Source organism: Boleophthalmus pectinirostris, unplaced genomic scaffold (genome assembly GCF_026225935.1).
Source record: "Boleophthalmus pectinirostris isolate CB_2022bp ecotype Guang Dong unplaced genomic scaffold, ASM2622593v1 HiC_scaffold_7, whole genome shotgun sequence".
Classification (NCBI taxonomy): domain Eukaryota; kingdom Metazoa; phylum Chordata; class Actinopteri; order Gobiiformes; family Gobiidae; genus Boleophthalmus; species Boleophthalmus pectinirostris.
The window spans coordinates 6265825-6290738 of NW_026571473.1; the positions used below are offsets into that span (position 1 = coordinate 6265825).

General features: G+C 41.7%; 1 protein-coding gene across 1 annotated transcript in view; it reads right to left on the minus strand.

The window, feature by feature from the left end:
- lrrc7 (leucine rich repeat containing 7) overlaps window positions 1-24914 on the minus strand; it is a 94263-nt gene that overhangs the window by 34798 nt on the left and 34551 nt on the right. Inside the window, exons 13-25 of the mRNA XM_055164758.1 lie at window positions 24207-24322; window positions 23032-23101; window positions 21140-21239; window positions 19201-19325; window positions 16586-16690; window positions 16433-16543; window positions 13631-13753; window positions 12131-12242; window positions 3830-4034; window positions 2576-3064; window positions 2205-2426; window positions 1905-2136; window positions 1409-1756 (exon numbers count right to left, since the gene is read on the minus strand). Of these exons, the coding sequence (XP_055020733.1) occupies window positions 1409-1756; window positions 1905-2136; window positions 2205-2426; window positions 2576-3064; window positions 3830-4034; window positions 12131-12242; window positions 13631-13753; window positions 16433-16543; window positions 16586-16690; window positions 19201-19325; window positions 21140-21239; window positions 23032-23101; window positions 24207-24322 (2358 nt within the window). The remainder of the gene's footprint in view (window positions 1-1408; window positions 1757-1904; window positions 2137-2204; window positions 2427-2575; window positions 3065-3829; window positions 4035-12130; window positions 12243-13630; window positions 13754-16432; window positions 16544-16585; window positions 16691-19200; window positions 19326-21139; window positions 21240-23031; window positions 23102-24206; window positions 24323-24914) is intronic.

Below are 24914 nucleotides of genomic sequence, written 5' to 3' on the forward strand. Positions count from 1 at the left end.
TCTTTTCAGTCAAAACGAGCTACCACTAGGCAACAGTTTTCCACTCACTCTCACCTAAAGATGCACTGTATAACTTGTCTGGTGGGGGTTTCGTCACCTGCTTGTCTCCATGGAGATGTGCCAGGAATGTTCCACAGTACAGCCATAAACTAAAGAATCTCCGTGGCGACTTGCAAGCCAAATTACAGGTTAGATTTGTGGAGAGATGACCCCACGCACAGTAAGAATGGATGATTTTTAAGATAGTTTGAACAATAAATGACACAATGCCATACTGTGGACAATTTAAGTCAAAACATTAACATCTCCATGGAGACAAAAACCAGAAAAGTTACACTGTGCACCTTTAACATTCATACTGATCACAAGCTCCTGAAATTTTGTTGTAGCATGTTGTATTTCTTCCAGTTTTTTTTCAATCTTAAAACATGTTTGTCAGTGTTTTCTAAAGTAAGCATTGCATCGCCATGGTAACTGCTGAACATTCTACCGTAGACATACACGCAGAACCCCAGCATGATGTCCCAGCAAAGTATCAATATTTCAAAGTGAGCTCAGCATAATGTGGGACATTTTCTTTAGTATTAACATCTAGAGGCTGACATGGTGCTGACAAAAGCTTTTTAAATAATTATCTTGTATGGAAAGAACAGTGTGAGAAGTACAAATGCACTCTCCTTTCTGGCGTTGTGTTTATAAATCAACATTAATAAAATAATAACTTGACAAATAAAAAAAAATTGGCAAACTTAAGGTGCGTTCACACTTTTTTGGTTCTAATTTTAGCCCAACTTGCATCAAAATATAGAACTACAGTCTTCTAGAGGTGAGTAGTACTCAGTTGCATAACGTTTTGAAGAAATTGTACTTCTCAGAGTATTTTTCTATCCAGTGAAGGAGCAGTACTCTTACTTGGGCAAGTTTTAGTTCCTCTTTTCATTATGATTATAAGTCTACAAGAGACAAAAGCTTTATGTGACAATATGAAATAATTTGAATATTTGCAGCACTCCTTCAGATATCATGTACTTTTTCAAATTTTTGCAATCTATTCTTTGAAAATACGAGATTTTGTGCTTTATTATTATTTGGGTTTTCTTCAATTTACATGAACTTCAAATTATAAATCAAATGTTGCTTCCAGACAGTAACTTTTACTTCAGTAGTAGTTTTCCGAAATGCATTTTTTTGTTCATTTCTTGGACTACTACTTCTACTTGATCATTCTGAAGTAACGTTACTTGAGTACAGTGTTAGTCTACTATACCCACCTCTGGCTCCAGGTTTAGTCCCAATGTTGACGTGGTGATTATTCAAGTATGAACACATCTTAAGATTCCAAAAGCAGATTAATCAGCTAAACACCTAAAAGAGTACAACTGTAGTGAAAGCATAAAAAAAGTTGTACCTGCTGCCTGTACTGCTCTTGTAGCGCCTCCTGCTGGGCTTCTTGGACTCTGCGGAAAAGTGCCAGTTCCGTGGAGCTGACGAGAGAGTCTGCGCGCCTGAGAAAACCCGGTCTGGATCTCTGCGAGGGGAGGGGCTGCTGGGACTGCGTCTGGGGTCCGTCCTGAGTCTGGGGGGGCTGGGGGAAGGAGAACATCTCGATGGGGGGGTAGTCTCTGTACCGCGGGCTCACCAGGTCCTTCGTCAGGGTCTTGGAAGGCTGGTTCAGATACTCGATGGCCTTGGTCGAGTGGTTCACGTAGTCTGGCGTGTTGGGGAACGGGGGAGGAACGCGTCGGTCAATGGTTACCTGGTACAAAACAAAATTCAACATTGAAATCAGGATTAATCACAACCAAAGCAAAATCACAATTGAAATGGACACAATTAGCAACATTTTTTTTTTTTTTATTTCAAGTATATTATCCAGATTCCTCGATGCCCTGTAGTTGTCAGACCTGGGGGTTGTAGTTCTGGTCGAAGTGATAGGCCTTCTGGGGGATGTTGGGCTTTTGGTTCTGCCCGGGCTGGTTCTGGTTGACCCCGTGACCTGTGAACACGAGGTCATCGTCGAGCATGGGCGCAGACTGAGAGCGTGACATACTGCTCTGCTCCATGGAGCCGGGCAGCTCGGGCCGGTCCAGACTGGTCTGCTGCTCTATGGATGAGCTGTAGCTGTCCACTGGGATACTGCAGAGAACAGGTTTGGAGAAGTTACTTCAGGTCAGAGTGTGTGTTCGGTGCAGACATACACACACCTGTAGACTTTGTAAGAACCAATGTCAATCTCATCGATACTTTGTGACTTCTTGAACTTTGACCTGGTTTCCCTCATCATGGGCGACAGACGGTCTGAGCTTTTGCTCATCACCACAGTGACCTTGTTGCCCCCGGAGACCGTCAGCTGGTCCTTCCTGGTCTGTTCATGTTGGTTATAGGACCAGCTGCCGGGCAGTGGGCCTGCACTTTGATCAGAGCGCCTTTGGGTGAAAAACACAGTGGTGTTAACACTATTAAAGACTCTTCCACCTGGACATACACCTATTGACTCCTCTTACAGGACTGTGTACTCTACTCTGTTACAACTATGACACACTCTGACACCTGGACCGTGTACCATGTGACTCACCTCTGGTCCATGTCTTTGCGGTCGGGCTGGGGGCTGGAGCTGGGGCTCATGTCCAGTTTGGAGGGGAAGGCCGTGCGGTCCTCCAGAGGACTGGGAGTTCGGGTCCAGTTCTGCCAGGGGTTGTGAGGACCACACGGGTCCTGGTCAGGGCCGGGCCTCTGGGAGCTGTGGTAGGGCAGAGTCTGGGCGTCCAGCTCCAGAGGGACCCCCACGATGCGCTCCTGCCTGAGCAGGGGCCTGCGGCCGTGGGCGGACTGGCTGCGGGGCTTGGAGCCCAGCGGGGGGTTGCCCTGGCTGGAGGAGGACGGCTCCAGAGCCGACTCCTCGGCATCGAAGCCGGTGTTGTCATAGTGAGGAGCTTCTGCCCAATCAAATGGCTCGCTGAGAGGGCGGCGGTCCCCTCGCTGTTGGAGCGTCCCAGAGGGCGGGGTTTCCCTCTGGGACAGCAGGGGCTTGGAGTCGATGGGCTTTGGGAAGGACTGTGCTAGTCTACAGCAAAGAAAGGTTCTGTTAGACTCTGACCTGAAGGTTTCAGTAAATCACATTTAACCATCAGTGAGCCCAAGCCCCATGTTCACACATCAGTGAGACTGTTGAGAATCACAGAGGACAGAGTCAGGGAGCACGGCCCTCACAGGCCCCTGATGAGAGCAGATGTCTCTGCTGCTAAAAACAGACTCACGCACTGAGACTGTGCCCTGAGCAACACTCCAGGCTCCAAAATAACTTTATGTAAAACACAGACGTTCTCAGCCTCCAGCAATGTTCCACATGAGACGCATAAACCTGAATAATCATCTCAACACTGCAGCAAAGTTCAGTGCAAAATGCATTTAAGGTGAAAGTGTTAGAGCACAAAGGCAGGAACAGACAGGAGCCTGTACCTGAGCTGTGCTGTATGTTTAAACCCTGTATGTGTGAGTCTTTACTCCCTGTCCTCTGAGGGCTCGTGTGCTCCGTTACTGAGTGTGAATGTAAAGAGGAAACTCTTTGATGGAGAGAGATTTCACTAAACAGCAGCTGCAGCATCTTAATGAGCCTCTGACCTTCAGCAGAACAAACCTGAGACACAAACCTGAGACGTGTGAGCGGAGCACAAGCCCCAGACAGAGACAAGGACTCTTAACAGACACGTCCTCCTGGTTTACTTTAAATTAGATCATTGGAAAACTTTTTGATTCTATACACTTTTTTTTGTTTTTATTCGGCCAAACAAGATTCACTCCATGATGTGAACCGTGAGAGATGAGTTACCTGTTGGTCCAGTGGGTCTGTGGGGGCTGCTCTTTGGTGGGGGGCACCATGGTGGGGGGGTGGGGGTGGTTGTGGGGCAGGTTGTGAGCGTTGGGGGGGTTGGAAGAGCCCGAGGAGCCCTGAGACGGAGAATAGTCTGAGTATGTGGCCGAAGAGCCGCTGTGGTTCAGACAGTGCATTTTATCCACCTCCTCGTCCGTCGATTCTGTGACAAAAACACACGAGACAGGTTTAGGAAAGACTCAATAAATAAACACTGTGTAAACGTTGCATCAGGAGACAGTAGCGTTGCATCACACCAGATTTCTGTCAGAGCCAAAGGAGACAGAGGGTTCCTATTTGGCAGTTTTGGGCAGAAATTCAACACTAAATATGAACAAAAATACACTGCAAACCCATATTATATTCTGTTGTGATTTGTTTTTACACACAAATCCTGCATATTTAGGCTCAGTTCTCAAACAGAAAACACAGTGTAATGTTATTTGGTAATACAGGATGTGCTCCACTGTGTTTTTAAACTCCATACACCTTCACTAGAATCATTTGGATCAGGTGTCACCAAAGTTTTTTCTCTGGGGGCCACATTATCGCTCCTGACTGTGATGGGGGCCGGGGTTTGGTCGGCCGTATAACACAATTGTTTGACCCTGATGACGCAGATTATATTCTTTGAAAACTGCCACGCTTTCTTTACATATCAGACAAACTGCACGGTTTTTTACACTGAGCAACAACATCAATCGGTCGGTTACTGTTCTATTAAAACTCGGCACACTCACACTCGCCATTTCGCTGTCCTTAACTGCACTACAAAACTCCGCACGTGTGTTGACTGTCAATGTTTGATCTCGAGCTTGTCAGGGGATGAAAATTCGGCAGCAAGTGTAAATATGTCATATAATTATTTTAATATAAATACTTCATATAAATATCATTTTTTAATTGAAAAAAAAAAATCAACAAAATACAAGCTGTAGAAGTGTAGAAGAGTAAAAAAAAATTGCCATGAAAACTTTTGAGGATTTTGGATTGCTGCATAGGGCCAGTTCACGTGATGAGGGGCAGAGGGGCTCAAACGGACGTGTCGGTTTGATGACCCCAGTGTTGGGAAGGTGACTTTTAAAATGTATTCCCCTACAGATTACAGATTACATACCCCAAAATGTAGTTTGCAATGTAATGCACTAAATTACTTAAAGTGAGTAATGTAATCTGAATACTTTGGATTACTTGATTTGCTGTAGAGAAGCAAAGACGAGGATGTTTTCGCATGAGACGTTTTGTCTGCTTAAAGACAATAAAAAGCCCAGACTTTCCTTAACCGTATTAAAAAATATTATTGATAGAAGAGGAGGAGACATGGTCTGCACAGCATGGTTTAGTCCTGTTAAGTCCTTCTTTTAGACCTGTTTTAGACCTGGTTTAGACCTGGTTTTAGTCCTGGTTTTAGTCCTGGTTTATTTAGACCTGGTTTTAGTCCTGTTTTAGACCTGGTTTAGACCTGGTTTAGTCCTGTTAAATCCTGTTTTAGTCCTGTCCGGTACATGTAATCTGTTACTCCCCAACACTGATGACCCCTGATTTGGATGATCTGAACCCTGGAATTGCCAGTCTCTACTGAACTAAAGGTAAACGGAGCTGTTAACTTCAAAACCACCACTACATGACAACAGAATAGGGGTGGGCAAAAATACTGAAACATTCATATATCGTATCGTTTAATGTGATGATACAGTAACGCCGTCAAGGGCTGCTAAATCAATATATCGCCAAGAATATTTTTTGATATATTTTGCTCAAGTGGAGGAGTTCAAGTATCTCGGGGTCTTGTTCACGAGTGAGGGGAGGATGGAGCGTGAGATTGACAGGTGGATCGGTGCAGCGTCTGCAGTGATACGGTCGCTGTATCGGACCGTTGTGGTGAAGAGGAGGCTGAGCTGAAAAGGCAAAGCTCTCGATTTACCGTCAGTCTACGTTCCTCTCCTCACCTATGGTCATGAGCTCTGGGTAACGAGGACGAGATCACGGATACAAGCGGTTGAAATGAGTTTCCTCTGCAGGGTGGCTGGGCGCTCCATTAGAGATAGAGTGAGGGGCTTAGTTACAGGGGAGGAGCTTGACGTTGAGAGGAGCAGCTGAGGAGGGACTATGTCTCTGGGCTGGCCTGGGAATGCCATGAGGTCGCCCTGGAGGAGCTGAAAAATGTATCCAGGGTGAAGGAAGTCTGAGTCCCTGCTTAGCCTGCTGCCCCAGAGACCCGGCCCCGGATAAGCGGAAGTAAATGGATGGATATTTTACTAAATTATTTTGTTACAGCGCTACAATTTTGTTGCTTTTTCAGAGGAAGGAAAGTCGTTTATGCAGCACATTTGACATTTTCACTGTTTTGATGATTAAAATGTTTGTGTTTCATTTTCACTTTGCACAAAATGTGGTTTAACAAAGACTTTTGATATCACAGCCTTTATTTTTTATTGAACCATATTGAATTGATTTGAAATATATCATATCATCATCGTATTGAATCAAAAGCTCACTGTATCGAGATACGTATCATATCGGCAACTTCTGAATGATTCCCAGCCCTACACCAGAATGTGGAACAGAGCATTTTGAGCTTTGGAGATGTAAACAAACTACTAATAAAAAATATATATATACTCAAACATGTGTGAATGAAACAAAACACAAGTCCAGGTCTGTTTTTGAGAAGGAAACAACATTAAAACTTACATTTCACTAGTTAAATAACTTTCAAAACCACAATGTGAACCAGTGTTAGACAAATTTCAGCGTAATTTTTTTTTTGGTTATTCCACAGCCTCTAATAAATTAACAACATATCATATTTGGACATATTTTGACAACAATTTGAGTTATTTTTGTAACCACCTGATTTCACGCTGCTTTTACTGCTGTTCTGAAAGCCACTGATCCACACTTCTTTGCCTGGAATGTTTCACAGTAATGCGTTGAATAAATAAATTAAATCCACGGACACAAACAGGTGACAGAAGAAGAATGCATGTTTTTCAAGGTATTTTCTGCACTATTAGGGCTCTGGATTATAAGGCGCACTGTCATTAAATGGTCTATTTTCGAACTTTTTTCACAAATAAACTGCACTGGACTTTAAAAGAAACACAACAGTGTGATGGGTGAGTGGTTTTGTTTGTTTGTTCGTTCACAGTGACTCTGGGCTTTGTTCAGTTGTGGCGTGTATGGAGGGTGCTGTCTGGGTCCGCTGGATTGTCGGCGTGTTCGCAGTGACTCAGTTGTTCAGTTGTGTCTGGAAGTGGCACATTGCGCTCCCTTTTTCGGTTCGTTCCTCCGTTCCGTTCCTCGTCGGCGTGGAGTGATGAGTGTGGCTGTGGGTGTTTTTCTCTGTGCGGTCACTGTCTGCTCCGTGTGTTTGTGTGTTCTGCAGGTGGTGCGGCTTTATAATTTACTGAAGTCGTGCTGGGACACTCGAGTGGATTTGTGTATAGGGCGCTCTGGATTGTGGGGCGCTCGGTCATTTTTTGATAGGGTTGGAGGCTTAAGAGCGTGCCCTATAGCCCGGAAAATATGGTATTTAGTTTTGGAAATAAAAGATTTATTACTGAATAAAGGCAAGATTGACATGTTTAACTCACTTTTTATTCTGCATTTAGATGAGCATTTTCGGGAGGAAATCTGCGTGCAAACAGTGACGCAAAAGTGTGTGAAATTGGATTGTGTTTGCATGCCAGGTGGGTCGGTGGTGACGCTAGGTGGTGATGTATGTGACGTAAACGTGTATGTGACGTGAGCAGATCTGACCAGAGTTTTGCGTCTTGGGCAGTGTAGGTGGAAACGCTACAGTGGAGTGTATTCAACTTTTCCACTCTGGAGGGTGCTTTCAGATTTTTGCGTTTTTAAGCCCCAAAAACGCCGTCACCGTCTAAACAAAAGGAACTTCGATCAAATATTTTGTTGTTTTTACCTGCAAGGGTTCTCGTGTAAACAGGCCCTTAATATGTAAATATTATTTTGTAAATACATACTTTTTAAATATTTTGTAACTAAGTGAAGGCCTGATCTTTTTCTTTTTCTCAATGAACTGCACCCTTTTTCATGAGCTCCCTTAGTCACATGGATACCAGCACTGTCCTACAAAGACAAAAGGTCTTAACTCCCTAGAGTGTGAAACTGAGAAAAATGACTTCAAAGTTTCTGTCCAGTTTTGTCCAGACAAAAGTATAATAGGTAGAGCTCCCAAAATTTGACCACTAGTTGCTATAATGAAGAAATATTTTTAAGTGAAAAATATTGACTCTTATTTGTCAGTTTCTGTTCTTGGCCTTTGTATCATGAGCCAAAAATAAGGAATCGTGTAAAGGCACAAGGCAAAATTGACATAATCATGATTTGTTTGATTTTCTCCAGACATCCATCCATTATAAAAACACCTCACCAAGGTCGAGTCATTATGTGTTAGTCTGAAATGATCTAGAAGATCTTTGGATTCCCTGTTTAGTGCTGATCAGCTGATCGTGCGGCGACACTTACACAGTTAAACAGTTTGACTTTGCAGTACAGTGTGTACAGTATGAATAAATACACCAACTTTCACATTAAAGATCACTGAAGTATAATTGAATACAAAGGTTTATTTATTGAATGTGTTAAAACCCTGAGCCAAGGCTGCAACAAAAAGAAGGAGGTGAGATGTTGGATTTTAAAATAAAATATATTTATGAACTAAATCACATACAAAACATACACTGTTACTGCCTTTTGTCTTTGTACGAAAACTTATTTTTGGCTCATGATACAAAGACAGAGAACAGAAACTGACAAATAAGGGTTAAAGGTCAATTTTGAGCTCTATATTTTTCACAATATTTATTCACACGATAAAGGAGGTCTCAAATACAAACAAAATGACATGAACCATACTTGACCAAACATGATGTTACTCCCTGTCTCTACTGTCTCTGAATACCTGGAGTTGTGCTTTTTTTTTTTTTTCCCTTTTTTTCATGTTTGAGTAATCTTTTATTATTAATCTCCAAAGCTCAAAATGCTCCGTTCCACCTTGTGATGTCATGAAGCAGTCGTTTTCAAGTTAACAGCTCCTTTTACATTTAGTTCAACAGAAATGTTCAATTCCAGATTCGAAATTCTTCTAAACGATTCTAGTAAAAGCGTGTGGAGTTTAAAAACACAATGCAGCACTTCCTGTGTTACCACATGACATCACAAGGTGGAAGAGAGTGTTTTCCGAGAGAAGAACAAGAAGGGTTTGTGTGTTGAACATGCGTGAATGAATCAAAACACATTTATAACATAGTGTAGATCAGAAAAATTGCGAGATATGGGTCGTTTAATACCATAGCGTGAAAGTGAAAGTGCAAATTTAAGAAGCATATCATGATTTCAATACATAATTTGCAGGTTTGTTTGACTTTGCGGTGTTAATCCCCCAGTATCTTCAGCCACAGACAAGACTAAGTCAGATCTCGCGCAGTTCACACGGGGTGATTAATGCGGGATAATGTACATAGCTCCGGGCTGATTGTAATAGTGTACATGAATTAGTCACAGAGGAGGATTAATTTGAGCTAAGTCCATTTAAAACCTGACCCCTTTCTCTGTCTGCGCTCACACCTAGAGGCAAAGCGAAATAATGAAGTAAGGCCCCGAGCGCAATACGGCGGTACGCTCCGAATGTCGACTGTGAATACAAGCTTTCAAGTGTTGATAGAGAAGCCATTTTTTAAGGATTAAGGGAATTAGAAGTAGATTAGAAGCAGATGACCAAAATATGGATAATAGCTGGAGTCTTGTTTTGAGGGCATGCCAAAATTTCAATATCGAGTGTCATTTGTGATAAAAATGCTGCAAAAAGAGCTGAGGAAAATAAAAACAAACGTGTAAACTTCCAAATATGGGTATAAAGTGATTTGTCAGATACTTAAACCTCAACTAATACGGGCTTGTTGCACGAAAACAATAGTCGAAGTGAGGACTTCTATTTGTTTAAAGTGAAGCTGATGGATAGAAAGAAAGTTAGAACAAGGAATTGGCTGTATAATCGAGGAAATTTATGTGATGGAAAAAGAATCTGTTATTTGAGATTGAGCTGGTAAATTTGAGAAGTGGAGGTCAAAATGGTCTATTTACAAAGCTCACTCCTAATGTACAATCTGTTATTTTTGGTTTGTTTTTAAAATTTTTGTGGAACCTCACAGCACACTCTCAAAAAAAAAAAAAAAAAAAAAAAAAAAAAAACCCTAAAAAAACAAACTAATACCGTATTTTTCGGACTATGGCTACGTCCACACGACAACGCTCCTGGATTTTTTTCTGTGCAGGTTGAAAAAAATTTGCGTCCACACTCGGATCAGTAAATATTCACGTCCACATGACAACAGAGCACTGAGTGAAAACGATGTAATACTTCTGCCACACCTGTATGTGGCGCTGTTAACAATGATATATAATAACGCAGATCTCATCACGTTTTTTTTTTTTTACTTTAAGGTAATTTAGCCTATTGTAAATGTATCCCAGAAATATAGCTGTTTTGTTTTGCAAAAGTTAAACATAAATCACAGAAAGAACCATATAATCCACTGAGTCATGTCCTTTAGTCCAACAGAAGCTGAACCACATCAGCGCACAAGGAGCGAGCTGTTTTTTGAGCGATGCAAATTAGCCATGTGATTTTAAGTTTCGTTTCTGTATAACGTAAACATATATTCACAAAGCTATGTGGATAGGGAAGGCTTGCAGACACAGAAACGACGTGTCTGGATGCAGATCGTTTCTGATATGGTGATATGGTGATACGATGATACGCGGATTCATTTCAGTGTCAACGTAGTCTATGTTATTGATCCGTGTGCGTAATCTGCGGTGCGTGTTGTTACTACTGGCACTAGCAGTGTGTCTCGGTTGTTGGGTGATGGGAGCGGTTTTCGCCCACCCTGAAACACCGGCTCCGTGTGGACGAAAGGCCAAAATGAACACAAAGTTCTCAGTTTTGACCAAAAAACTGTTGTCGAGTGGACGGCCCCTATAAGGTGCACTGGATTATATGGCACAATATCAATAATGTTGAATTCTCTCCTCTTTTTTCATACATAAATTGCACCAGATTATAAAAACTATTAAGCAAAACAAACAGAAGACACTTGAGTCTGATCCTTAACCCAGGCGTCCATGATCCATTTGCAGATCGTGGCGTAATTCTTGGTGAATGTGGATCATGAATGTGAATGTGGGTGGATCATTTAAGTTTTTTTTTTTTATTTCCTACGAGGACAACTCAAATAAACATTGAGTAATAATGTGTTTAATGCAGCTTTGCGCACATTTGTTTACGTTTTACAGAAATGAAACTTAAAACCACATGGCTCATTTGCATAAACCATACACGCTGAAAAAAACAGCTCCCTCCTTGTGCACTGATGTGGTCAGGTTCTGTCGGACTCCGCAAGGATCCTGACTAATGTAGCTGTAAAGTAGCAGTGCTACTTTGTAGTTTACCAAAGTTGTACTAAGACTTTTTGACAGATTTTTTTTTAACTCCGTGTACCACATAAAATCGATTTGAGGTCAGTAAGCACAAGAATTAATACATAAGGTGCACCGGATTATAAAATGCACTGTAGATTTCTGAGGAAATTAAAGGATTTTAAGTGTGTCTTATAGTCTGAAAAATACGGTCCATTTATAGCATTACTTCATTATTTTAGTATTTTGGTAGAAAATGAACAGTCTCCAGCTTGAGTCTTTGTTGGTATTATCTGTTTAATTTATTTGTGGTCAATTTATCTATGACCTAAAACACCAACCTGCTCACGGACTACAGACATAAATTAGATTTTTTTTTTTTTACTTCTGTCTTGATTAATGTATTGTTGTAGAAATAAAACCATACCTCACCATAGCAAGGACTGACTTTTACAGCTACACCCTATAGATACATTTCCTGAGTCTGAAGCTCTGTTACTCAAGTCAGAATTAATGTGAGATTTATTTTAACACCATCTGACCAGAAGAACTGACTTGGCTGGAACTACAACAGGAGATGATTTGTGCTGTTTCAGTTAGTCACATTTATCTTTTTGTTGGAATTCAGACATCAAACAGCACCATGAACGCTCGTATTAATCACAGGCTCCTGAACATGTGCTCTTTAAATCACTTTTTATTTTTTATTTTTTTACTTTTTAGATCATCTTAAAACGTTTTTGGACCCTTGAGGTACATGTACACTACCAACATGACGTATGTATTACAGACTTCTTCGACCTGTATAATGAGTACCTTTCTTGTCCTTCCCCAGCAGCACCACCTTTGGCTTGTACATGGGAGGCTCCACCAGGGTGGGCCTCATGTCCGAGATGCGGATGTCATTGGGAGAGCCGCCCATCGAGTCCTGGGGAGAATAATACACCTGCAATTTTAAACAGAGGGGAAAAAATTATATGAAAAAGTGCTCAAGCACACATGTATACAGTATATGTAACTCATACAGAGTCTTAAACCATATAGAATTGTTAAACCACTTGAACTTGACCCATCTGAGTTGTTTAAAGGGTCCATATCATGCAAAATAACTCTTTTCACATTGTATCTTCTGCACATAAACAAGCACAGTTTGGGTTTTGGAACATCCATTACACAGTAGTTATAAAATCTTACTGATTTCTTGGAGTCAGTCACAGACCAGGAACTATGAAAGGCCGACTATTGCTCATCCCCCCGCCCGTCCTGAGAAAGCACAGGCTCCACCTTCCAAACGTGACGTAGGCTCTGAGTGAGCCACCCTTCCTCCGCCCATCTCAGGGAGGGAGGGGGAGACAGGCGTGCACCCTGATAGCGGCAGGAATAAACTTTTATTCATCATGGAGATACAGTGCGTTCAGCCACATGTGTTGGACCCAGAATCGGACGAGGAATTTGAGGAGCACGAAGCTCAAGCACCACGTCCACATCAGCTGAACATTACTGATTGGTAAAGTATTAATAAACAATAGTAAATAAACGTATTATATCATGTTCACTGCAGTGTAGAACAATGAGCTTATGCTGTCGCTTTTGTTGAGGTTTTCATGTTTGAATTGTCAGTCGATGCGAGGTGGAGGTGGTGGAGCGGGGGAGGGGGCGGATGCGAAGTGCTTTCTGTTACGTCAAATGCGTGATCGTTGTAGCAGCTTTAGTTCGTTGTCACGTTGGAGGGTGGCAGAAATATGCTATAATTTGTTAAAAAATCAATCTAAAGACCACTTCAGTGACATATACCAGGCCCACACATCACTCTTAGAAGGTAGAAAGCTCTGAAAAGTTGATTTTGCATGAGATGGGCCCTTTAAAAGAAAGTACGAGGACCACCACAACAGCTGCTCACATACTCTGTCCAGAATTGAATAAGTCGCTTTTATGAGCAGTGAAATGTCATCACTGTAAAACTTTTGTCCATTTGTTAAAACAGAATTTTCTTCTCCTCACATTTATTATTGTGTAAAATTAAATTATACTAAAAGTAGATCGATGCCACTTTTTCATGCGTTAAATCAGTTATCCCCTTAGCTTCAGGACAAAAAACACAGTAACTTTTTGTTTTGTTTTACTATAAAATGAAAACTTATATGAGTGAGACTAAACAACTTACACCAATAGGAATACATAGGAAAACACTGGGACGAGAAAGTGAAGCCCCAGATATTTCAGAATCAAATCTAGCTGGGCAGGATTAGAAAAAGGGTCCGTACAAAACTTTCTAGATTATTCTCGGTGTTATTTTTTCATACGTGTGAGCAGTACCTCTGAGCTCTCTGTGAGGTCCTCTTTGTCTTTCCTTTTGGGGATATCGATGCCTGAGTTGTGCATCTGCCCCTGGTCCATGAGCTGGCTCTGAGAGAAATCCTGCATCTCTCGATCAGTCACCTGAACAAACACACACACACGCGCACACACACACACACACACACACACACACACACGCACACACACACGCAAACACACACACACACACACACAGACAAACTTTAATGATCCACAAGGGAAATTACTTGGACACAGGAGCTCACACATCACAATATAATATAATAACAAAGAGGGAAAATATAAATTGTAATAAGGGTGACTTGTTGTACAGTTGTAGGGAGTATTATCTGTTCCATAAATGCGAGTTGCTGTACAGTTGTAGGGAGTATTATCTGTTATATAAGGGTGAGTTTTGTTTGGTTTGTTTGTTTGTTTTTACAGTTGTAGGGAGTATTATCTGTTACACGAGGGTGAGTTGTTGTACAGTTGTAGGGAGTATTATCTGTTACATAAGGCTGAGTTTGTTGTACAGTAGTAGGGAGTATTATCTGTTACATAAGGGTGAGTTGTTGTACAGTTGTAGGGAGTATTATCTGTTACATAAAGGTGAGTTGTTGTACAGTTGTAGGGAGTATTATCTGTTACATAAGGATGAGTTGTGGTACAGTTGTAGGGAGTATTATCTGTGATATAAGGGTGAGTTGTTTTACAGTTGTAGGGAGTATTATCTGTGATATAAGGGTGAGTTGTTGTACAGTTGTAGGGAGTATTATCTGTTACATAAAGGTGAGTTGTTGTACAGTTGTAGGGAGTATTATCTGTTACATAAAGCTGAGTTGTTGTACAGTCGTAGGGAGTATTATCTGCTATATAAGGGTGATTTATGATTTTGATGCATTTCTGCTGAGATTCCAAATCAGAACACAAATTAAACCCAGTTATGTTATGTGAAATGTTGGTAAATTACACAAAAAATCTGAATGTTTTGATGTATTATTTTTATATTTGGACAATCGTGACAGCCTGTCAGAAATGTGCTAAAACACGTCAACAATTCAGTGCAATTAAATACAAAAATACCACTTATACCAGAGCCTGTGTGAAGAGCACAGACTCTCACATGAAAAAAGAAGAGGAGGAGAGGAGGGAGAGAGAGAGAGGGAAAAATGAGAGAGGGAGAAAGAAATGGGAGAGAGGGGGGGAGAGAGGGAGGAACAGAAGAGTGAGAGGGAAAGGAAGAGAGGGGGGAGAGAGAAACAGGGAGAGAGAAGGAGGAAGAAAGAGGGAGAGAGGGATGTATAGAGAAACGGGGGAGAGGGGGAGAGAGTGAGAGGGAGAGAGAGGAAGAGGGAGAGAGACGAAGGAAGAGAGAGGGAGAGAGAGCATGAGAAAGAGGAAGAGAGACAGAAATGGGGGAGAGAAAAGGATGGGGAGAGAGAGGGAGCGGGAGAGAGAAATAGGGGAAAAGGAGAGGGAGAGAGAAGGAAAAAGAGAGAGGGAGTGAGAGGAAGAGAGAGGGGAAGAGAAGAACGGGGAGAAAGAGAGTGAGAGAGGGAATAAGAGGTAGGGAGAAAGAGGAGTGACAGGAAGAGAGAGGGGAGTGAGAGAAGAGGGAGAGAGAAAGAGAAGAAGAGAGAGACAGAGAGAGAAGGAGGGAGAGTAAGAGAAGGAGAGGAAGCGAGAGGGGGAGAGAGAGGAAGAGAGAAACGGGGGAGAGGGAAAAAGAAGGCAGAAGAGAAAGGGGGAAAGAGCGAGAGGAATAGAGAAGAAGAAAGAAACGGGGGAGAGAGAAGGACAGGGAGACAGAGAAAGAGAGACGGAGAGAAGAGGGAGAGAGAGTGAAAAAGGAAGAGAGAGGGGAGCGAGACAGAGAGAGAGTGAGAGAAGAGGGAGAGACAATGAAAGAGAGGAAGAGAGAGGGGAAAGAGTGAGATAGAGATAGAAGAATGGAGGGAGAGAGAGAGAGAATGAGAGAAAAGGAGGGAGGGAGTTAGAGGAAGAGAGAAGAGAGCGAGAGATAGAGATAGATAGATCGAGAGAGAGGAGTAGAGAGAGAGAAAAAAAGGGGGAGAAAGAGAGATAATAGAGAGAGAGGGAGGAAGAAAGAGAGAGAAGATGAGAGAGTGGGGGAGAAAGAGAGAGGGGGAGTGAGGGAGAGAAGACAGAGAGGGTGAAAGAGAGGAAAGAGATAAGGGAGCGAGTGAGAGAAGTGGGAGAAACAGTGAAAGAAGGAGGGGGGAAGGAGGGAGGGAGAATGAGAGAAAAGGAAAGGAAGGAGGGAGAGAGGCAGAGGAAGAGAGAAAGGAGCGAGAGATAGAGGGAGAGGGAGAGAGAAAGAGAGAGAAGTTGAGAGGGGGGGAGTGAGGGAGAGAGAGAGAGTGAGAGAAGAGAGAGAGGGTGAAAGAGAGGAAGAGAGAGGGGAGCGAGAGAGTGAGAGAAGAGGGAGAGACAGTGAAAGAGACGAAGAGAGAGAGGAACGACTGAGATAGAGATAGAAGGAGGGAGGGAGGGAGGGAGAATGAGAGAAAAGGAGGGAGAGAGTTAAGAGGAAGAGAGAAGGGAGAGAGAGACAGATAGAAAGAGAGAGGAGTAGAGGGAGAAAAAGAGAGAGAGAGAAAGGGAGGGGGAAAAAAGAAAGAAAGAGGGACAGTGAGAGGAACATATTTTCAGTGCAATAAAAAATGAAATTAAGAAACATACTTTTATTTATTTAAATAAAATTCCAAATTAGAATTGTAATAGTCATCTGCAGCCCTAACGTTCCATTAAAAGAGATGAATAAAGTGTCCATGTTCAGACCTCTTTTGGCGGGAGGGGCCAGGGCGGCTCGTACGGCTCCTTGCCCATGTGCGAATGTTCCATGTTGGTCGCCGTGGTGACCGTGCCGCCGCTCATCTGGTGTTGGTGGTGCTGCTGATGCTGTTGGTGGTGCTGATGCTGAAGCTGGTGCACGTGACCCGCGTGCACGCTCTTACCCACAAGGCTCTGCACCGACTTCACCATGTTCTTCAGATCCTCGGGGTACGGGGTGGGGTAACGCTTCAGGTTAATCTCCACCTGAACACAACACGAGGGCATCTTTACTAACAATCATCCGGATATAAAGTGTTTTTGTCTCATTATGAACTCATTTAAATACAGAATTAAAGAGAAACAGAAAAGATTATAACATAGAAAATGCCAATGACGCACGAAAATGTTGCAAGCAAATAGCAAATGGAACAAAAATAATATGCAATGGTCTTTACATAATATAATAACCCTCGAATCTCGAAGGCTACGTCCAGACTGCAGGGCTTAACGCTCAATTCAGATTTTTTTGTGAAATCCAATGTTTTTTGCGAGGTCGTTCACATTTCCAATTAAATGTGACTTGTATGTGAACTACAGTGTGAACAGTAAATGGCCCGAAAGTGTCCCGCATGTGCACTGGAGACACGATGACGTCAACCGCAGCGAGCGTGCTCTGTGTTTACGGAAGTTGTCCAAACATGGACACGAGCATTGAGCACCTGGAGATTTTAAAGTTCCTCTCGTACCGGAGCCAGAACATGAACAACTTACTTGTTTTAAGGAGGAGATTGAGAAGGAGAAGGACGAGGTTTTTGGTCGTGGTGTTTTGTGGGGCAGCGGCAGCGACGTCTGTTGAAAGGAACGTGTGGATGTGGAGACGGAGCCAAGAGTGGTGAGTGGAGATGTGCTTCACTTCAGTGACGCAGAGTTCATTAACAATTTTCGCCTACTTCAGCGCAGAATAGTGACGTTTGTGGCTTGTTGATAACGTGTAGGTCGGATGGATGCACTTTGGCCGTTCACACACAAGTCGCATGTCAAAAGATCAGATATGTATCGGTTTCAGGAGCACATATCCAAGTGTCCTGGGTCACATTTGAAAAAATCGGATCTGTGTGGTTCAGACTGTCATTAAAAGATCAGATACAGGAGCATAGAGGCCAAAAAATCAGATTTGGGTCACTTCAGGCTGCAGTCTGAACGCAGCCTAAGTCTTTCACTACATTTTTGCTTTACTAATTTGTTAAAGATGCACTATGTAACTTTTCTGTTGGGAGTTCAGTCCACCTGCTTGTCTCCATGGCAAAGTAGTTTTTCATTGAATGTTCCACAGTGGCGGTTTGTGAGTGATACGGCCTCTCTACAGACCTGTCACATCACCTTCTCGTCTCCATGGAGCTAAGTAAATTTAATGCCATTCTGTGGAACTTTCTAAGCAAAACAATAACATCTTGATGGAGCCAGGGTCACAGAGTGCAGCTTTAAGAGAAGTGTTAAAAGCAGATGATGACCTGAGCTGGCTCTTGTGGGTGTTTCATGATTACACCTAAAAGAAACTGATCTAAAAACACAGTTCTGCTTCCTATTATCTGTGACATCAAAGGCTGGAATATTTGGTTATAATATTGTTAAAATAATAATAATCTATAATGTATTTGTTATAATATTATTTTTGACATATCAATACAGTAACAGTTCATATTAGGCGGCAGTAGCTCAGTTGGTAGAGCATTCGTCCACTGATCTGAAGGTTGGTGGTTTGAATCCAGCTCTCGACATAAACATCACAGGTTGAGCGTCAGATCCACTGACTCACAGGTTGGCTGGTGTGATTCCAGCTCCCACAGGTGAATGCTGTCGTTGTGTCCTTGGGCAAGACACTTAACCCACTTTGCCCACAGTGTCTGTGTACACTGGTGTGTGAATGTGTGTGTGAGTGGGTGAGTGGTTCCTTGTTGTAAAGCTCTTTGAGTGCCTTGAATGTGACCATTTTTCATCATTCTGGAACTTCTGGACTGAGGGTGTCCTATAAAGCCCAAGAGATCCCAGTGTCCATCCATCCATTTTCTTTCACTTATCCAGGGCCAGGTCGCGGGGGCATCAGTCTAAGCAGGGACTCCCAGACTTCTTTCACCCCAGACACTTCCTCCAGCTCCTCCGGGGTGACCCCAAGGTGTTCCCAGGCCAGCCCAGAGACATAGTCCCTCCAGTTTTCTGGGTCTTCCTCGGGGCCTCCTTCCAGTGGGACATATTCGGAACACCTCCTCTGGAAAAGATGCCTGAGTCACCTCAGCTGCTCCTCTCGACGTCTAGGAACAGCGGCTCTACTCTGAGCTCCTTCCGTGTGATTGAAATCCTCACACTATCTGTAAGGGAGCGCCCTGTCACTCTGCGGAGGAAACTCATTTCGGTCGCTTGTATCCGCTTGTATCCTTTCGGTCATTACCCGGAGCTCATGACCATAGGTGAGTGGAGGAACGTAGAGATTGAGAGCTTTTCCTTTCGACTCAGCTCCCTCTTCATCACAACGGTTCAATACAGCGACTGCATCACTGCAGACGCTGCACCGATCCACCTGTCAATCTCACGCTCCATCCCCTCCTCACTCGTGAACAAGACCCCGAGATACTTGAACTCCTCCACCTGAGACCACCCCGGTGTGTAGGTAGTACATATATACAAAGTATGGACATATTGGTGGACACATTGGTGGACAGACTGGTGGACACTGTATGGACACACTGATGGGCGCTGAGCAGAGATATAAATCTAACCTTGACCTTCCCAGAGTTGTCCTCGTCTTCTTTCTTGTCCTCGAAGTCAAAGGCCACAGTCATCCTCTGCTGTCTCTGCTCCTCCCACAGCGTCGGGTTAAAGCTGTCACTGTCCGACTGATAATCTGCACACACAAAACACACACCGTCAGTACAAACACGATAATGCTCCTGTAAATGATAAATAGAGATAAGAGTATAGAGTATATTAAAGCATATTAACTCTTGGGTTCAAAATTAGAGATGCACTGATCCAGCTTTTGAGTTCTGATACCGATTCTGATACTATCTGCCGATACCTGATAACAACCAATACCAGAACAGCATTTATTTCCTTTAAAACACAAATAAAATAAGGCAAAACTGATGCAAATGTGCTGTGTAGCTGTTATTTATCTCCCAAGCAATGACAGAGCAGCTTTGTATAAATAAAAGTTCAAATATTGTGAGACTTTCTGGTACACCATGACACAGAAAATACTCTTACTACATAACTGTATTTTGGATATTTGGAAACCAATATCCGATACCAGTATTATTCTTTGCTCTTTTGAATTTCAATTAAGAACAAAAAACAATAAAATGGGAAAACAGTTTGTTATTTAATTATTCTTCTTTAGTGTCAAACAAAAAACAGATTTCAACCTCTATTTCCAATATTTCAAATAAAAAACAGTCAGTCATGGTGCCTTTTTTAAGTTTGATATTTTATTCTTTCTGGTTTATCTGCTCTGGAAGTTAAATTGTTGTCAATTTTGTGGACAAACATGTTCTCTTCTTTTATAGTGACCCGTTTACTTTCGCATCTTTAAAAGTAATTGTTGAACTCTATGAAAAGAAACAGGTAGCAGCGACAAACTCAGTTGACGCAGAATTCAGACACAGTGCACTCGACAGCTAGTCAGGCTGGTGCCACCTCGTGTCTCTGTTCAATTTCATTTCTCACCAGTGACTAGGTCAGGAATCAGAATACACTAAAACTCCAGAAATGCGAGTTCGGGCACCAGCCAATCAGCAAAGAGCCATATATTCTGTGTTGGCAACGATTCCCAAGATCAAGGATTTAAAGCCGGAACAAAGATAATGTTTGATGAATTTTATTAAGGGGAAAGACGTTATTGTCCTTCTTCCTACTGGATTTGGGTAAAGCTTAATATACCAGTTAGTCCTGTTAACAGCGCATGACATACATCACGACCAACTAGCTAAAAAGTACCCGCCTACCCTCGAGCTAACACTGCGAGGTCAGACGGTTTCTACAAAGTGAAACCGGCTGATGAATCAGGCTACTAAACAGCACAACTTCCTGGGCAAATAAACCAGAGAGAATAAAAATATCAAAATTAAAATAGCCACAGAGACTTTTTTTAAATATGTGTTTTATTTGAAATAAACGTTAAATTAAATATTGGAAATAGAGGTTGGAATCTGTTTTTGCTTGACACCAAAAGGAAATAATGAAAGAAACTGTTTTCCCATTTTATAGTTTTTTTCGTTCTTAGTTTGAAATTCAAAATAGTGAATGCTACACGGACCATCAGTGCATCTGTTTTCAAAATAAGACGTGTGCATCTGCGTCTAATCGTCTCTGTGCACAACAGTGAACGACTAACTCTCTGTTGTCATCACTACTTCTTGTCCAGTTTTATCTCTATTGGGTTTTCCAGAGTCATACTAAAATGAATAAATACATGGAGATAATGCGGTGGAGTTGTGGGTGGATATTACTGCCAACATGCCAAAATGAATTAGGTGAAAACTTTACCAAGGGACTCTTCTGAGTTTATAAAGATCTGTATTTTTATCTCAGTGCTAATGCTAATTTAGAGTCCTAATACATATTAAAGTAATCTGCTAGTTGTTGTTAACTTTAGTCTGACGGCTGAACTCCGCCCCGGCCTCTCAAAGTGAAACTGTAATACTTGTGTCTTTCATGTACCTTCGTCGTGCCTGGGCTGCTGAGGAAACATGTAGTTGGTGAGAACTTTCTGTTTGGTCTCAGGATGAGCCTCAGTCTGCAGTGGGATCAGAGCCTTGGACTGCAAAGAAACATTCAAGTACACACAGGATTATTTCTACACTGTACAAGCATTTATTTACAAGTGCAATATACAATATAAACAAAATATTCTCTTGCATGGAATGTTCCACAGTATGGCATTAAACTTGCCTATCTTTATGAAAAACTGCTGGAGCCAACAGTCCGAGAGATCAGTCCTGTGAAGAGGCAAGCCCAATCACAATAAGAGTACATGTGTTTTAAAAGTATTTCCAGGTATTTCAAGGTATTACAGCAATAATAAAGCCCTGGAATTGAATAAATGCAAGACAGATATTTAAAGCCAAACTATGGAACATTACAGGCAAAGCATAAGAAAGCAGAACTGTATTTGATTTTATGAGTTGTCTTTATTTTAGCTATAGAAAAGCATTTTACAAAATTATTTAGAAATGCAACGTATAAACAGAAGATTTTCATGGTTAAAAATGCTGTCATTTATTTGCTTGGAATGTTCCACAGTACGGCATTTAACATATTTATCTCTATGACAAGCAGATGGCGCCAACAGGCCGAGTTACAAGTCAAACCTGTGAAGAGGCGAGCACACTAACAGTGAGAATGAATGTTTTTCAAGGTACTTTAAGATATTAAATCAATAAACAGAGCTGTAATTCAATACATTCAAGACAGATATTTAAAGCCATACTATGGAACATTACAGGCAAAGCATAAGAAAGCATAAGTATATTTGATTTAAATAGTTGACTTTATTTAACTAAAATATGACTTATTTGTTGGCTCTTATAGAAGCATAGTTATGAGCTCTCAAATCCAACCAGAAAAGTATCTTTGAGACAATCAAACAGTGGTAATGATACTCAACAAGAAGTACAGTCCAAAAAATGTGTCTTTTGTCTCATACACATTATAAAACCTCTTTGTTGCCATTTCATATGACATTTAAACAACAACTCACCTTTGTGTCACAGACCTGACTGTCTTGTCAATCATTGTTTGATCTTTTAACTGTTTTTCCTCATGAGATATATTTGCATTACAATATTTCTATATTTTGGTTTTACTTGTACATGTACATTTATATAATTATGCTTTATTTGTCACCAGTCTCTTGCTATTTTTGCTACATATTTAGCATTTATTAGGAGTGCAACGGTCCAGAAAAATCATGGTTCTGTACGTACCTCAGTTTTGAGGTCACGGTTTGGTTCATTTTTGGTACAGTTTGGGAACAAAATGCAAAACCATTTGCATGTTGTTTATTTGTGTTTTTATTAAACCAACAATTTGTTTTAACATTACACAAACAGGAAAATAAAATAAATGCAAAGTGCTGCTTGGTAATACTAATAAGTTCAATAAATTCCCTGTAGACAGTAAACAAAACTTTTCAAAAAGTAAAGCGCAGCACTAACAGTTCCAACATGAAATTTTACTCAATCTTCAGATTTTTGGTAAGAAAAAACACATTTGGGGCTAACTATAAAGCGCTGCCACCACAACAATGGACAAGTTCCCTCGTGAATATTAAAGAGCTGAGTCTCTGTGTAGCTGCACATGTAGTGCTGGAATGTAAACACACACAAATTGCGTGAGTTCACTCGTGCACAGTCCTGCACTGAACCGAACGTCTCGCACCAAAAGAGTTCAGCACGAATACATGTACCATTACACCCCTGGGATTTATTATTACCATTTGTATTTTTTTCTCTTTGCTATTATAATATATTGTGATGTGTGAACTATTGTGTCCAAATCATTTCCCTTGTGGATCAATAACATTTGTATAAGTCTATGAAATACACATGTACCTGATTGTCGGAGAGCCACAGAGCTGCCAGGTCTTTGAGTTTAGTGAAAGTGAACGGCAAATTCTTCAACCTGGAAATACAAAAACATGCTTGAAGAGTCGGTCTTGTCTGTGACTATTTCAACACATGGGAGCAGGTCGTTTTTGGCATCATTTTTGGCAACAGTCACAATCATCTCCACAGCAACACAATCTGCATCATGTCCATGGTAACAGTCTCCATCGTCCCCATGGAAACCCATCTGCTCCCATGGTAACAGTCTCCATCTGGTCTTTAGTTATCAGTGAATTGGCAGTAAAGCAAAACGTCCATTGACAAAACTGAGTGGAGTGAGTCAGTGTTTTGGTCACATGACTTTAAAGCGTGTCCCCGCACCGTACCTCTGAGAGTACGAGGCTTCCCCCCTTTGTTTTGAAAGGGTTTCTACTTAAAGCTGCTACCTTTGGGTCTGGTTTAGTCCTGGTTTAGTCCTGGTTTAGTCTCAGTTTAGTCCTGGTTAAGACCTGGTTCAGACCTGTTTCAAGTTTTAGTTCAAATCTGGTTCAAGTCTTGGTTCAGACCTGGTTTAGTCCTGGTTCAAGTTTTGGTTCAGTCCTGGTTTAGTCCTGGTTCAGACCTGGTTCAGACCTGGTTCAAGTCTTGGTTCAAACCTGGGTCAGTCCTGGTTTAGTCCTGGTTAAGACCTGGTTCAGACCCGCTTCAAGTCTTAGTCTTAGCCCTTGTTTAGTACTGGTTCAAGTCTTTGTCAGGCTTTGCTCAGTCCTGGTTTAGTCCTGGCTCATACCTGGTTCAGACTTGCTTCAAGTTTTGGTTCAGACCTGGTTTAGTCCTAGTTTAGTCCTGGTTCAGATCTGGTTTAGTCTTTGTTTAGCCCTTGTTTAATACTGGTTCAAGTCTTTGTCAGGCTTGGTTCAGTCCTGGCTTAGACCTGGTTCAAGTCTTGGCTCAGACCTGGTTTAGTACTGGTTCAAGTCTTGGTTCAGACCTGGTTCAGACTTGGTTTAGTCTTTGTTTATTCCTGACACATCTACAGTCTAAGAAAAACCTTCATTATGTGAAAGAAGCAAACTGTGTCTGCAAAAGCTCGTGAGTCAGTCCAGTCCTGCAGGTTTGTTTGTGCCTGTACTTCCTGTTATTCATGTTATAAATAGTATGTTACATGTTCTATATGTCACCTGTTGTCACTGAGGTTGAGCACTCTGAGTTTGGTCATCTGTCCGATCTCGTCCGGAAGGAACTCCAGTTTGTTGGATCTCAAAGACATGACTGTCACATTTCTGCAGTTACCGATCTGAAACACACACAGACACACAGGAGTTACAGCTGCAGAGCCACATATTTTCCTTGAAATTGAGTAAATTAGTTTTGGGTTTTTTTGTTTTGGTTTGTTTTGTTTAGTTTTTTTCGAAAAAATTATCATGTGAGAGTATCAGACCACCACACACTGCGTCTATCTGTTAAACATTTTATTAACGGCTCAGCTGGATACAGTATTATGTACTTTGTACCACTGAAAAAGCTCCGTATGTTTGACAGTTAGGAACTAGTAAGGTTGAGTTGAATAAAGACACTTATTAATTTATTTTTAACACAAACTAAAACTTATTTCTAAAATGGTTTAGAAAAAGCTACGACTTTGAGTTCAAACGAGTATTTAGTGCAGACACTAGTTTTAGTAGCTGGTATTATTTTGTTGGACAACTCTACTTCTACTTCATCCTTTCAAAGAAAAATGAAAAATGAGATACCCTCAAAAGTCTAATACCATATTTTCCGGGCTATTAGACGCACTCTTAAGCCTCCAACCCCATCAAAAAAAGACTGTGCGCCACAATCCAGAGCGCCCTGTCCACGAATCCACTCGGGTGTCCCAGCACGACTTC